Genomic DNA, 15,877 nt, shown 5'->3' with positions numbered 1-15,877 from the left:
GAAAGATAGAAGAGGTTAGCTGCTAGATCCTGATTTCGATAGGACTCTTTAATGCGAAAACACAAATACTTAAATTTTGTGAGATTTATTACTATAGATATCATAACCAAAGATTTGATTTATGAAAAACTTTAAAGTTTCACTGTGCCATAAAATCTATTTTCATAAACAATTTTTCTATTAGGAACAATTCTTGTGAAAAGTTTTTAAATCGAATTACGGCCAAGTCCATGAACAAGTTTAGTTTAGAGATCCAAATTTTAAATACATGAAGACTTTATTCTCTATTGCGTGTCATAAGCACTTTTGGAGCCATAATTAATGCTAAATAGACGATTTTTGAAGTGAAGTGTTTTTGAGTCCAAACACAAAAACTAACATTTGTAACTTTCGCATTTGAAAAAAAAAAAACCTTTTTAGAGTCAAATTACATTTTTAACCCTTATTTATCATCCAATGTATTTTACATCATATTTATATTGTGTATACAATTATTTCTATTGAAATTTAATTCAAATATATAACACTATATTTTTGAATTTATAATGGTTATTTTTAATATCTAAAATATAATTTATATATTCAAACTAATTTTTACAAACAATTTATACTAATTGCTTAAAAATTTACACTTTATATATATTTCATATATCAAAATATTAATAATGAGTTCAAATAAATTATTTGATTAATTTTTATTAAAATATCATAATATTAATATATTTAAATATTCTTTAAATATATATTTTTACTTTACAATATCACCTATATGGATACTCACAATCGGATATAACAAACATTGAAAAAAGAAGAAGAAATAATTCATATTTGATATAAACCTTTATTTCCTTTTTCTTATTTTTGGAAGTTTCAACATATGCATTATACAAATTTTGTTCATTGGCAATTAGGCCATGTGTTTGCTAAGTAAACGAAAATTTTGGCATTCTTGGGCTCCCACCTCAGTCCCCATTAAAATCATCAACAATGGCACCCCAAAACCTTTTTTTAATGTTCCCATCCCCTATCAGATCAAATGTTGAAGAAAAAGTTTACAAGAAAAACAAATGACCGAGTTAATGGAGCCGCACCCCAAAAAGAAAAGGAAAAAAATAAATGAAAAATGTGATACTGTTATGTGTCACGAGTGAGCAATGATACGTGCATAAATGAACTCATTCCATGTGTCGGGTAACCCTGGAAGGCACCAATGGATACAATCGGCAAACGTGGCTGGGTCAGCTTGTTGTTCCGGAGTTAACATTTTACCTTGACGGATAGTATACACCGAAGTGTGTGCATCTTTTCTATACTCAGAAAGGCTTGTAATGTCAATAAAATGTACCGGAACTTTCATGTTTTGAGTAATGTTGCTGGCAATGACATATAGCCTACGATCAGTGCCCACATTTAAGTACATTGACTGGTTTAGAATTGGGGTTGTCTCTAAGGCACATTTGATCCCATCTGGATTTTCCCAATCCAAGCTCCTGCAGTACATTCGCAGGGTTCAATGAAAAAAACTTGCATAATATATATTCAAATAGAATTATAAGTATATTATCCTTCCTTAAAATATGGTCTAATTATTGTTGGTTGAGAGGTTATAGGTCCACTTGCCAACCACTTAGACTGTCATAAAGGTGATTCTTATATTCCAACAACTATGGGAGTAAATGGCAATCAAAACATTAGATTGCCTATTAAAAGGTCAGATTAGTTGTTCTGATATTTAAAAATGTACGAGGTCCTATGGGAATACCTCTGCTTAGTTCTTGAATATAAGGGAAATCTGAGAAAGGCCCTCATAAGTGGGGTTTGCAGATAGCTGTATGTAGTAATCTATTAATAAAGTGTTCAACTTAGAAAATAAGCATGTGATTCATTACTTGATATGAAGAGGAGACATGCTGCTGAAGAAGACGGTGGTTCGATTTGGATTCAGATTCTTATCAACCCATTTAGACCATGTAGTTAAGACTTTCTGATACGCTACTGGCCGGTCGATCTCGTCGTATTCCGTATCGCCTTGATCGAATGATCCTCGTCTGTTACATCCACTCCAAGATCAGTTTCCAAAAGATTATGATTTAATCAAAAACATTTTTCTGATTTGTTTTCAATTACTTACAAGACTTTCATGGTGAAAGTATTCATCCACCAAATATATGTGTTGAATACCAAATAGTCGACATCTTTCCAGTTCTTGCCATGGTTTTGGATGGATTTAGGCATTATTATACGATTCAAGATGCTATGCATGTCTGGGTCGTCTGAATTTGATTGCACCAGAAATGGTGCCCAATAAAATTCCACTGTGGCATTGTAATCCTTCAAACACAATGCCAGGTTACGGTCATTTTTTTTTTTAGTTTTTCTTTTCTTTTATTGTGACATTTCATCAAATATTTGGCAAAGTGAGAATAATTTACCTTAATTCTAAACACAGAGAGAGACCCTGATTTGTTCAAGCTTTTCCTTCCAGGAGGGACAACTGATTGAACCAGACAAACCATGGATTCCCATTGGTTCCTATTCAACGAATCTCCAACAAACATAAGCCTTTTGTTCCTCAGCTTCTCAAGCAACAATCTTGGTTTGTACCTTATGAAAATTCAAATAAAAGCAAACAATGTCAGAATCTTATAGAGAAATCAACAAAGATCCAAGTTTAATAACTCAAAAAGAAAAAAAAAGATGGTCTTACTTTGGCAAATTACAATCTCTAGGCTGCCATCTCCAGTTCTGATATAAAGAATCTTTCCTTCCATTTCTCAAGCAAGTTACTTGTGCTGTAAGAAACTCACATTCATCTTCTTTGTATAAAGGATGTGTTTCATTGTCGAAAACCCATTTCCCAGTGAAGAGATCACAGCTTTCTGGAGGCAATTCGACATCTTCATCATCTTCTTCTTCAATCACTGGTAGGCGTAGCTCAACCTTTTCCACTTCTTCTTCTTCATCATCTTCTTCTTTATCTTTCACAACAATGGATTCTTTTGTAGCAACTGTTTCCTCGTCAGTTGTGTTGAATGAAACCACGTTTTCTTTCTCCATGTTGATTGATTCTTGAACTGGGTTTTCTCCTTCGAATGGTTCATCATGGATTTCACTAGCTTTGGGCTTTGAAAATGGGAACTCGGCTATGGATTTCACGTCCTCATTGTACATGAAAACCCCAAACAAAAACACAGAGAAAACTACAACGAATATGGGAAGGTTACTGTTTTTGCGGTGCTTCATGATTAAACCTGTTTCAGTGAAGATCTTACGACGAGTTGGCTGCATGAGAAAGAACAATAGTTGGTTTGAGCAGAGAAAGAGGAAGGGATGGATGGAAATATAGAGAAGAAAGAAATGAAGAAATCATCTGTTTGGAGAGAAAGAAAATGTAAGAAATGGGTTTATTATGTTTGTTATAATTGAAGTTTGGTGAGAAGGGTTTTTCTTGTAGAAACTGGTTAGGATTTCTGGTGGAGGGAGAGTTGTCTTTCTCATTTTATATAATATTAATATATATAATGTTAAAAAAGCACAATTATAAATACAATCCCCAAATATTACAAAATAATTCTAATTCTAATCAATCATTAAAAATACAATTGAAGGATAATCCGAACACAGTTTTACGTTTTATCTTTTGTTAAACAGATAATTATTGAATACTAAGGAATGAATTAAAAAAAAGAAAAAAGAAAAAGAACATTGTGTGGGAGGAGTGATTTCAAAGGTTAGGGAAGTTGGTCTTAATCTACCTAAGATTGGGACCTGAAATTGGAGGGTGTACGGGTGTTGTAAAATATTTGGTAGACCCTATTTTCATTAGATTCTGATATGGAAGCTTCATCTCATCAATGCAAAACTAATCGGTTATACCATATTTTCATCATAGTTCCCCCACAAACATTTTAACTCTAAAACAACTTGCATCGGATCAACCATGCTAATCAGTTGTTCAAATTGAAAAAAAAAAAGGATATTTCATGTCGTATCTAAATATGCATAAACACAAAGAAAGAAGACAACATGGTAAATTTTTTAACTTTTTCTTCATTCAATCAGCTTAGTTGCAAATGTCTCAGAATATTATTCAATTCTTTCTTTAGCAGTAAACTCAAAATCAGGTGCAAATTTCCTACTCCTATAAATTAATCACCTTTGTTATCTTGTGGGGTTACTGTAAATAATTTAAAATTTTCAGAATCACACATTAAGAAGTGAAAAAGTAGACTTATTCAGAAAAAATTGGTTTATTGTAATTCGAATTGTTATTTAATGATAAAAATTGTTTGTAAAAATGGTAATGGGAAATGAGCTCACCAAATCATCCTTTGAAATGTCAATGTTTTTAGTTGGTGAAACGTTAACAAAACTGTAATAAATAATTATTAACTTCCTCAAATTAACCCAAAAATATTAGTGTTTATATAATTACTTATTTTTCCAATAAAATGTCTTGTGGTCTTTCTTTTTCCACAGCAACTATAAACATTAAGCAATGGGCTGTTGATACAATGCCAAGGCTCTTGACAATAATGATGATAGGTATTAAATTCCAAAATAAGAACCCTAATTCTCAAATTAGTAACTTTATGTTTGAGAAAAGTAAAGACTAAGGAACCTGTTTTTTTCTTAAGTAATCAATTTGTTTACGCGTATTTTATCTCATCTTTTCTTTTTCTACTAATTTCCATTTTATACAAAATATGTTAAAATCCTATATATATCAGTACAACTATTTTTAACTATATATCTTACTATATATTTATTAAACATGTTTTGTTGCTATTAAATTTTGTATGGGGTATGAAATAATAAATTTTGCTGAGGGGCCTTATCAATTACAAAAATAAAATCTGCTTGGCATGTGAAGTTTCTCACATCACTTTAATTCCAAGCCAAGCCAAGCCAACTATACTGAGTACTCACTATCACATACAATATCTTACAAATAAAGACACATCGATAATTACACTATGTTCAAGTTTTTACATACATACATGAGAATGTATCCCTTATTTTAGTGTAAGTTTAAATTAATTTTTTATATAATATTGGGGAAGGGTTAGATAACACGTACAGTTTGAGTTCATATCAAACGAATGTTTGATAAAATTTGAATCACCGATTTATGTAAGTCAAAATATTATTTATATTTTAACAAATCATTTGTAGGATTTAATAATATAATATATTTTTCATGTGAACTTTTGAATTAATTTGATATTTTTATTATATTAATCAATAATATTTTTATATAAAATTATCTGTTGAGAGTTATTTACATTAAGTAGTAGTCAAATATTTTTAATTTACTTAATATATATTATATCAACAAAATATGAAATATGATGATAGAAAAACAAATAATAAATCATCCAACAACTGAAAATATATACATAGGTAAGGTTTTATTTCTATGGAATATGATTTACTGAGCCAATTTTTAAGGACAAAATGTTTTAATGCTCAACATCCTTGCACACATGCTAGACGATACTTTTTTAATATAGTTTACAAACCGGCTTAGGTCTTGAGTGACAATTCCACCGATTTGGAAGTTCTCACCTAAGACTTAAGCTGGTTTGATTTGATTTTTACTAGTGAAATGATTTCAAATAAAAAAGTTTAATGCTTCCAAATCAGCTTAGATTTTAGGTGAGAACTAATTCTTACTATCTAATAAACTTTCAAACTAAATATTTCAAATTGTTAACCTCGAAGTAGTTATTAATATACAAGCTAAATGCTTGAAAAAAGTAATTGGGAAGTTAGTATTTCTTCAAGCAATTAGAAATGACGTACAAAAATAAGGGACGCATATTATTTATGTAATTCGGTTCTCTATATTTGGGGAGCTTATTTAGTTAGAAATATCCACTATATTCAGACCTTATAACAACTGAACATAATCTATAACAACTCAATGACATTTTCTTCATCACTTTTGTATCCTAGAAGACTGATACTTTCACCCTTGTGGACTTAGCTTGTGAAACCACAACACAAAAGTTTTTCAATAAAATGCACTATTACAAATAGTGTTCCTCACTTGAACAAATTAAGTGTGTAACGACTCGATTTTTACTGGTATCAAAAAATACAGTTTTAGAATTCTATTTTTACAAATCTAATACGTAAATATAAAATAAGAATATTTAGGGAGTTAATATGAAAATAGGATAAAGAATGATCAAGTTATTAAACCATTTTTAATTAAGAGTTAATGGATGATGACAACATTTTCCTTTCAATGTTATTAATAATAAAATTATGTTAATTAAGCCATGATTAAGCTAATTAAGTTAGATTAATTAAATCTTAATTAATGTTTATATATTAAGAATATTGGAGATGTAACACCTCTAACCCGTATCCGTTACCTGAACAAGGTTACAAAGCATTACTGGAATATACAGTTTAAGTAAACAGATATTTTATTTTATACAGTATTCATGTCAAAAATCAAACATAAAGTCCCTTATATGAACCCTCGAAGTCCAAAATATGCATTAGAAATGAGTCGGGACTAAACTGGATACTCAGAGAATTTTTCACAAAATCTCAAAATTTTTCCTAGGTGCAAGGGTCACACGCCCATGTGGTTCACACGGCCAAGGGACATGCCCGTGTCTCAGGCCGTGTAACTCTTCGACTTGGGTCACACGGCCAAGCCACACGCCTGTGTGCTAGGCTATGCGTAAATATATGGGCATTCTGTTTTGAAATTTTAAAAATGTAGGGGACACACGGCCAGGTCACACGCCTATGTGCTAGGCCGTGTGTCACACACAGCTGAGACACATGCCTGTGTCTCTACCCGTGTGGACGGAAATAGGCTATTTTTTAAGCCATAGTTCTCACCCTATTTTGTCGTCCTCCAACACCAACACTTTAATACATTCACAAGCTATTATAGGTCATTTAACCCAACTCAAAATCAAGTCCTATACATGATATAATACCTCATATAATCAAGTATACACACTTAATTAAATTACCAAATTCACATATATGCATATCTTATCAAATACTTAATTCAATCATCAATATGCCAATATAATTTCTATCAATCAACCATTTCAAACACATACCAAACATATCCATCACAAGCCATTCCAATAGCTAGTTACACTTAAAGCATTTATATGCCGATATTGGCCAATTAACCTATACATGCCATTATAACCATAATTGATTTACCATATAGTGTTGAGTGATCTCCGCCAAGCTTCCAATCCAACGAGCCTCCGAATTACTATAGAATAGGGGAAGATAAAACAAAGTAAGCATGAAATGTTTAGTAAGTTCGTATAACATGGTAATTAACTTACCATTCATTTAAATTTCAATATAAACATACAAGGCACATTCATTCAACTTGAACACGAGCCCTAATGCATATCCTCATCACTCTTGTTAGTCATATATTTCATATAAATATCAAGAAACATGTATGAGATCAACAATAATTAGATTTCCATGTACATATACTTATCACATCATGTATTCATGTAACATATACAAATCATATTCTTAATTGTATTTCAAGTATATTTTCATAATAATTCGTCTCACATTCAGATTATTTCATGTTGGAACTTTGCCCATTAAATCTTTTGAAATGTCAATGTCACATGGGTAAACACTCAAGGTGTACAAATCTATAATCATGGATGAACATATTCATCAAACAAATTCCATGTTCATATATTATCATCTCGTATTTCCATATATCATGTACCATTATTTTTATGTATTTCAGGCAGATATGTGTATTAATTCATTTCATGTTCATATTTTCTCATGTCAAGATTTTTCCTGTTGAATTTTATTTGAAATATCGATGGATACCCAGGTAGTACACTCGAAGTGTACAAATTAGCAATCCATCAATTCATATTCGGGAGTACTCATAAGAACATTTAAACGGTAAGCACTCTCTCGAGCCATATAACCGGAAGCTCAAGTGAGCCATGTAACAGGAAGCTTATTCGAGCTTTATAATGGGAAGCTCATAAGAGCCATATTTAGGAAGTTCACAAATAACTTTTAATCAAGAAGCTCACGAAGAGCCTTTAATCAGGAGCTCCGAATAGCCATATATCGGGAAGTTCAAGCGAGCCATATCAGGACACTCACAAAGAGCTGCATTTGTGTTCGCAATATATGTAGGATCACTATCGATCATAAAACAAGACGCTTACAAAGAGCTGCATTTGTGTCCGCAATATATGCAGGATCACAACCGATCATAAAACAGGACGTTCACAAAGAGTTGTGGTAGTCTGCAACACGTGCAAGATCAATACCGATCAGGATGCTACAGGAACCATGTAACACGAAGCTCAATGTAGCACCCCAAACTCGACCCAGACGTTATGGCCGGATCCGACATGCCACATCGAAGCATTCAAAACATTTCCGATCCAGAAAGAAAACTTACTGAGTGTTTTAAAAGATGATTTCATTATAGGTTAAAGAGAATAAAAGTTGTGCACCAGGTAGGAAACCAGAAAAGAGGAGGTGAGTCCATCGGACTGCTTAAGTACCAAATCCCTTCGGATCCAATCCTAGACATGCAAACCGCCATTGCCATACCTTAACGTCATGTATATTTCTAGGAAACTGATTTGATTAAGTCCTTTTTAGGAAAAGTGATTAATTTTGGAAAATATCTTCATTGCGGAAGCTTTGCTTGTTTTCGTGTTATTTTGAAATCAATTACTATTTTTGAAAATGCGCCCTAAAGCTATCCAATTTCAACAGTTAAATATAAATATTACCTATCTTAATAAAACATATAAAAACCATCAAAAATAAATAAGCGGCCTTATTACATTTAAAAGCCCAAAACCTCAAACGTAATTAAAAGGATGTCCAGTTCACCAGAAGAAAATCAAACTTTCAGAATAGGTGGCCACTCCGAATTCCCTCACAGCTCCAACCCCACTATGGTTGGGGATTTCCTGCGTGGATGAAAATAAAAGGGTGAGTTTGGGAAACTCGATGTGTAAGGAAAACCCATTCAAAGCCTAAGTCACTCAAGCCTATTAGGCCTAAGCCCATTCAGGTAACAGTGGTACTGGGCCAGAGCCCTTTTCAGATTACAATAAACTGGGCCTTAGCTCCTTATTCAGATAATAGTATGGCCCATAGGCCTATTTCAAAATACATGCAATATCAATAACATATGCAAGCCCATTTGGGGAGACTACTCAACCCACCAACCACTACACTCCACCCGTACCAGCCATACACTCCATGTGGGGATAGCTCAACCCACCCAAATTAACACTCCACAGTTGCGACCTTGCTTGCTCGATTATCGATAAATTGAGGCAAAGCCTCCGGATGTGGACAAGCCACTTTCAGTACTTCCTCCGTCAATATCCCAATCCCATGCATCGAGATAATAACAACATGGCATGCAATAAATAACAACAATCAAATATGCATTTAGGTCAATTTAACCTAGGGTATTTGGTAATTTATCTACTAGGGTTAAAAGCGTAAATTTTCCACTTTTAAAGGTATTTCAGTAATTTATCTATTTTAGGGTTTTTCATGCATATTCCTACTTTTCACGTACTAACGAATCACTACCGAGGGTTCTTATCGAATTGGGCCCGATTGGCCCATCATTCCAATTTTGGCCCATTAAGCCCAAAAATATCGAGGGCACGTAAATCATGCACTTTGCGGTCCAAACATTGCAGCTTACCTAAAACATTAATCGATTTACCTCACGAGCATTCGCACTCGCAAATCTACAAAATACCGATTTTCGGCATTTCGCTTTTCGACTTTTGCCGATCTAGACTAAGAAAGAGGGTGTTAGTTACACACATTTGCGACGATATCTTGACGAGATCCACACACGAACCGCCTACAATTGGATTACTAACACGTTAATCTAACTATTCAAATACAAACTACGTATTAACCCCTTACAATATTCGGCCAACCACACCTACAGATCAGAGTAAGCTTATAAGAAATCAATAAGCAACTCATTAACAAATTTTTGTCAGTGTTTACCACATAATCATAATTTCACTGCAAGCTATCTTCCTGCGCAACAGTCACTAAATCATTTATAACTGGAGCTACGAAACTCCAAATCAAGTTCCGTTAATTTTCCCTGAAAATAGACTCATATATCTTCTATCCATAAATTTTTCAGAATTTTTAGTATTACCAATCAATACCAGATTGTTCTTAAAGTTTCCAATGTTTCACTATTTGACTAATCTGACCACTCTTCATTACGAATCAAATTTCTCATTGTACAAAATTCAAAATATGTTCTTGTTTATTCCATTTGAAACTAGACTCATTAAGCTTTAATTACATAATTTATTCAGCTTCTAACTCACCTCCCACAATTTATGGTGATTTTCCAAATTCACGTTACTGCTGCTGTCCCAAGCAGATTTATTACCAAATCACTCTTTCACACATAACTTGCATGCATGTTTTTTTTTTTAAACATGTATATCACCAATCAATCATCACATATCTATGATTTTACTTAAGTATAATCTCTATTTCATCATTTTAAAGCACAACATATTAGCCGATTTTTCCCCTTAGCATCTAAGCACATGCATGCTCATTTGTTTGGCTCAACTTCACATATCTTCCATTTTCATCAAAAGAATATGAAACAACAACCATTTCCTTCATTTTAATTCATGACCAAATGCTCACAACACAACCAAAAACCAAAATATGCTTCAAGAGTTAAGGTAGAATCAAGAAGAACTCATGAACATCAAGATAGTAGCAAACTACCATGAACTTACCTTCAATTTTCTTCCCAAAGTGACCGCACATTCAAGAGCTTTCTCCTCTCCTTTCTCTTCTCTAACTTTAGGCTATGATGAACAAAGATGGACAAAACTTTGTTCTTTTCACCCCTTTTTCTTTTAATAAAATTTCATATTTCATCCATTTAATTCTTTAATACAAAAGACATGAAATGCCCATCATGGAACATTTACCTAACCCATTATCATGGAACATTTACCTAACCCATTATCATGGAATATTTACCTAATCCATTATCATGGAACATTTACCTAACCCATTATCAATTTGTACCATGAATTATGGATATCAAGTGCTCATATTGTCTACAACAACATGATGGTTGGCCACTTCATGTAAAATGGGAGGTTTGTCATGCAAATCCTCCTATTTTGCACTCCTATTTATTTGGCCACTTCAATTTAGCCTATAGCATTTTAAAACATTTTCACATAGGTTCTATTTCATAATTTCACCCCCTTTTTCTTATGGAACAAAATTAACTAAAATTGCTGGGTTCTATCTTAAGCTTGGGCCTTCTAGAGGCCCACTAACATAATTAAACCTATGCCAACATTCACAGAATTCCCGAAAATTGGGGCGTTACACTCGAGAGGTCTTATAACAGAATGCTTGTAAGAGCTATGGTGTGTCCGTAACATATGCAGGACCACAACCAACTGGGAAATCCTATATCCATCGAATTCCATTATTCAAACGGGATTTAATATTTATGGGGCTTTGCCGGATTTGTAACCAATTTCATGTATATGACATTTATAAAATTCACATACACAACATTCAATTCAAGCATATAAATATACACAATTTAGTTACACGAACTTACCTCGACAAATATTCGTATACGTAAAATCTACTAATCCGACATTTTCTCTTTTTCTCGTTCTAACTCCAAATTTGGTCTATCTGAATCTATATGAATGAATTTAAAATTAATTCATATTCATTTCAATTCAATTCAAATCTTAGGCAAAATTACCATTTTACCCCTAAATTTTTATTTAATAATGATTTTGTCCCTAGACTCGAAAAATGAAATTCATGTAAATTAATATTTATTCCAAGCCTAGCCAATTTTTACATGTAAAATTTAAAGCCCATGTATTTCATAAAATTTATAATTTTTCTATGAATTTTACATCTTTTCAATTTAGTCCCTAAATCATAATTTTATCAAAATTTCCTTTACAAAAGTTGTTTATCTATCAATAATCTTTCATTTTCTACCATAAAACTTCACAATTCATCTATGTTCATCCATGGAAAAACCCTAATTATTTGATAACTTTACAAATTAGTCACCGAGATAGCTAGATTAAGCTATTACGATCTCGGAAACATAAAAATCATTAAAAACAGGATAAGAAAACATACCTAATTGATGAAAATAAACTTGCTTGAGCTACTTTCTCTCATATAGGGTTTCCATAGAAATAATTTGGGAAATATGATGAAAAAGATGATATTTTCATTATTTAATTAATTGTCATCTTTTATTTTTTTCACTTTCTAATTTCATCTTTTTGTTTATTTTATTTTCCATGGATGAATCATCATCCTTAACCACTAAGAATTTTTAAATGGTCTATTTACCATATAAGGACCTCCACTTTAAAGTTATATAGCTATTTAATCCCTTTAGCTATTAGAACTCAACTTTTGCACTTTGTGCAATTTGGTCTTTTATCAAATTAAGCATGTAATCGGTAAAATTTATTTACGAAATTTTTATACGACATTACTATCATACTATAGACCATAAAATAATATAAAAATAATTTTTCTCCTGAAATCAAATTTGTTGTCCCGAAACTACTATTTCAATTTTTACTGAAAACGAGCTGTTACAGGAGATGAAAGAATCATCTTTTTCATTCCATTCATGCTATCTAAAGAAGAAAGAAAAACAAAAGAGAAAAGCTTTTAAACTCCTTTAGCATTTGCTCATTAAATTAGATGAGATAATCAAGCAATTTTTTTGTATTTTTTTTATAAATTTATGATCATGGGAGCTTGATTTAGCTAGCCCATGTATTAATTTGCTAAATTTTTTAGTTTTTAAAAAGTTTTCATTATTGATAAATTGATGAATTAGACTTGGAATTAATAGACATTGAGCTTAGATTATGAAAATGACTAAATTGTAAAATTAGTTAAGCTTATTTGCTAGCTTTACATTAGGGACCAAACTGAATATATGTAAAATTTTTCATGAAATTATGTTATGAATAAAAAGTATAGGATCCCTAATGAAAGAATGTAAAATCAGATTTTGTCCGAATCATGCATCTCATGGCATTGTTGTTGTGAGTTATTGAATGATTATTATGTGTTAATATATGATATTGATCAATATATATATTTGTATAGAACCCCTAACACTTGAGAACAATATTGCAAGTTTTACAAAAGAAGCAGTTGTATGCTAAGTTTAGCAAATGTGAATTTTAGCTATAGGAAGTGGATTTTTGGGACATGTGATATCAACTAAAAGTATTCGGGTTGATCTGAGCAAAATTTCAACCATTCTAGATTGGAAACCCTAAAAAAATGTTACGAAAGTGAGAAACTTTCTTGGCTTAGTAGGATACTACTAGCTATTCGTAAAAGGATTGTTGATGATAACTCTTTCGTTAACCAAGCTATTATAGAAGAATGTTAATTTTGAATGGTTCAAGAAGTGTCAACGAAGTTTTGAGAAGCTAAAGACTAAGTTAATTTAAGCATTGATTCTAACACAGTCTGAATTAGGAAAGGATTTTGTAATGTCGAGCGACATGACCAACAATGGTTTAGGATGTGTATTGATGCAAGAAGAGAAAGTAATTGAATATGCTTCTCGACAACTCAAATCTCACGAGAAGAATTATCCCACGCATGACTTGAAACTTGTAGTTGTGGTTTTTACTTTAAAGATTTATAGACATTAATTTTACGGGGAGAGATGTCACATCTTCACCGTCATAAAAGTCTGAAGTATTTGCTCACGCAAAAAGAATTGAATTTGAGGCAGCATAGGTGGCTCGAGCTACTTAAGGATTATGATTTGATCATTAATTATCATCTAGGAAAAGCCAATGTTGTGGCTGATGCTTTAAGTCAAAAATCCTTATTCACTTTGAAAGTGATGATGTAACACCCCCTTACCCGAGACTGTCGCCGGAGTCGAGCACGAGGCGTTAACAGACTTAAATCATCACTTAAACAATTTTAAACAATTTATATCACCTTTCGTAATAAACTTCCCATCTGCGTCATAGTTGCTAAAAAAAATCATATCTCGAGTTACAAAACTCAAAATTAAAATCCATAAATTTTACCTGAAACTAGACTCATATATCTATTTACTAATTTTTTTTTTCAGAATTTTTGGTTAGGCCAATTATTACAGTTTATTAGTTAAAGTTTCCCCTATTTTAGTGTTCGACTGCTCTGACCTCTGTTCACTATGAATACTTTTCTCTCTGTATAGAATTCAGATGACTATTCTGTTTGTTTCTATTAAAAGTAGACTCAATAAGAAATCTATACATATAAAGTATGACTCCTAATTATTTTTTTAAAATTTTTAGTGAATTTATAAAGTCAGAATAGGGGATTCAGAAATTACTCTGACCCTGTTCCACCAAAACTCAAATTTCTCATAAAATACAACTCATTTATCTGTTTTGTTTCTTCCATATAAAAATAGACTCAATAAGATTAAATTTCATATTTAATTCATCATCTAATTCTATCTCTACTATTTTTAGTGATTTTTCAAACTCACATCATTGCTGTTGTATGATACTGTTTTATAGCAAATTTCACCTTTTTATGAATTTCCATGGATTAGATAGCACATTAAGTATACATAATACCAAATATGATCTTGATTAGCCATTCCAATGACTAATCATTACCAAACATTTCCTTACCACCCAATAGCCATATTATAAGATCATATACACAAAATAATTATAATGCTATACATGCCATTCTTAAAATATACAAGCCATTATACCAAAATGGTCCACGGATAGTGTGAGCAAGCCTCTGACCGTTCCCAATTTCCAAGCTGGCTTGTCAAAACTACAAAGAATGGAAAGGAGGGAGTAAACATAAATGCTTAGTAAGTTCACATGTAAATAGCAAGTAGCATAACCATGCAATCCAACATAAAACATCATTTGTATAAATATCACCAAGACATTCATGTTACATTTGCATTTACTATCTTACCACGATTTCATCATACCAAGTTCTCAACCCGAGGGTTTAAGCGCATACCTGTCCAAGTTTTCTCATTCACCACACTTACCAACATGTCTCCTTCCTCTTGAGTATTCTTCTTATTCACTTAAGATTCACCCGTTGAACACATCGGAATATAATTTGGATACACGGATTGCATGCACATAAGTGCCATACCCACAGCTAGACAAACTCAATAGCCTGTGGAAATTATGTAGCCAAGTTACCATGTAACCCGCCCATAAGTGAACTCGGACTCAACTCAACGAGCTCGGGCGTTCGCATCCATAAGTGAACTCGGACTCAACTCAACGAGTTCGGATGCCTAGTTACATCTCACGAACTCGGACTCAACTTAATGAGTTCGGAACTCAAATATCCTAGTGACATGTCACTTGATTCCTAATCTATTCCCAAGGTTCAAATAGGATTTTCCTCAATCACACATCTTTGTTGTCTTCCACGGAATGTCAGAACCGATACTTGATAGCATTTTATATTTATCAAGTAGCTCATATAATTTGCATATTACTAAATAATAATTCACAAAGCATAATATTTCATGATAATAATCATCATATCATATAAATAACATTAAATTACTTAAAATGACAATTATGTTACTACATTTACACCTGAACTTACCTCGGTACAAAATGTTAGAAATCGAGCCTATTCCTCGTAAACTTTATTTTTCCCTCGATCACGACTCAAATCTTGTTTCTCTTGATCTAAAATGCCAAACTAATTTATTCAATATACACATTCATCAAAACAGCCCCTAATACGGGCTCAGATAAAATTACCATTT

At 32.3% G+C, this 15,877-nt stretch overlaps 1 protein-coding gene across 1 annotated transcript; it reads right to left on the bottom strand.

Annotated features, from left to right (window-relative positions):
- Positions 1-821: 821 nt before the first annotated feature.
- LOC108458346 (xylan O-acetyltransferase 1-like) lies at positions 822-3,481 on the bottom strand. Its single transcript, XM_017757701.2, has 5 exons — positions 2,708-3,481; positions 2,433-2,604; positions 2,132-2,331; positions 1,890-2,048; positions 822-1,490 (listed from the first exon to the last, which is right to left on the bottom strand). The coding sequence occupies exons 1-5, from the start codon at positions 3,286-3,288 to the stop codon at positions 1,142-1,144; spliced, it is 1,461 nt and encodes a 486-aa protein (XP_017613190.1). The 5' UTR covers positions 3,289-3,481; the 3' UTR covers positions 822-1,141.
- Between the last annotated feature and the right edge of the window lie 12,396 nt (positions 3,482-15,877).

The sequence above is a fragment of the Gossypium arboreum genome, chromosome 4 (genome assembly GCF_025698485.1).
Source record: "Gossypium arboreum isolate Shixiya-1 chromosome 4, ASM2569848v2, whole genome shotgun sequence".
Lineage (NCBI taxonomy): Eukaryota > Viridiplantae > Streptophyta > Magnoliopsida > Malvales > Malvaceae > Gossypium > Gossypium arboreum.
This window is presented reverse-complemented; position numbering and strand designations above follow the sequence as displayed.

Bases quoted from the DNA above. Each gene is read 5' to 3' on its own strand.
- LOC108458346 (XM_017757701.2), bottom strand. From the start codon at position 3,288: ATGCAGCCAACTCGTCGTAAGATCTTCACTGAAACAGGTTTAATCATG. The intron at 2,605-2,707 runs GTAAGACCATCT...AATTTTCATAAG, and splicing joins AGAGATTGTAATTTGCCAAA to GTACAAACCAAGATTGTTGC. The intron at 2,332-2,432 runs GTAAATTATTCT...TTGTGTTTGAAG, and splicing joins TCTCTGTGTTTAGAATTAAG to GATTACAATGCCACAGTGGA.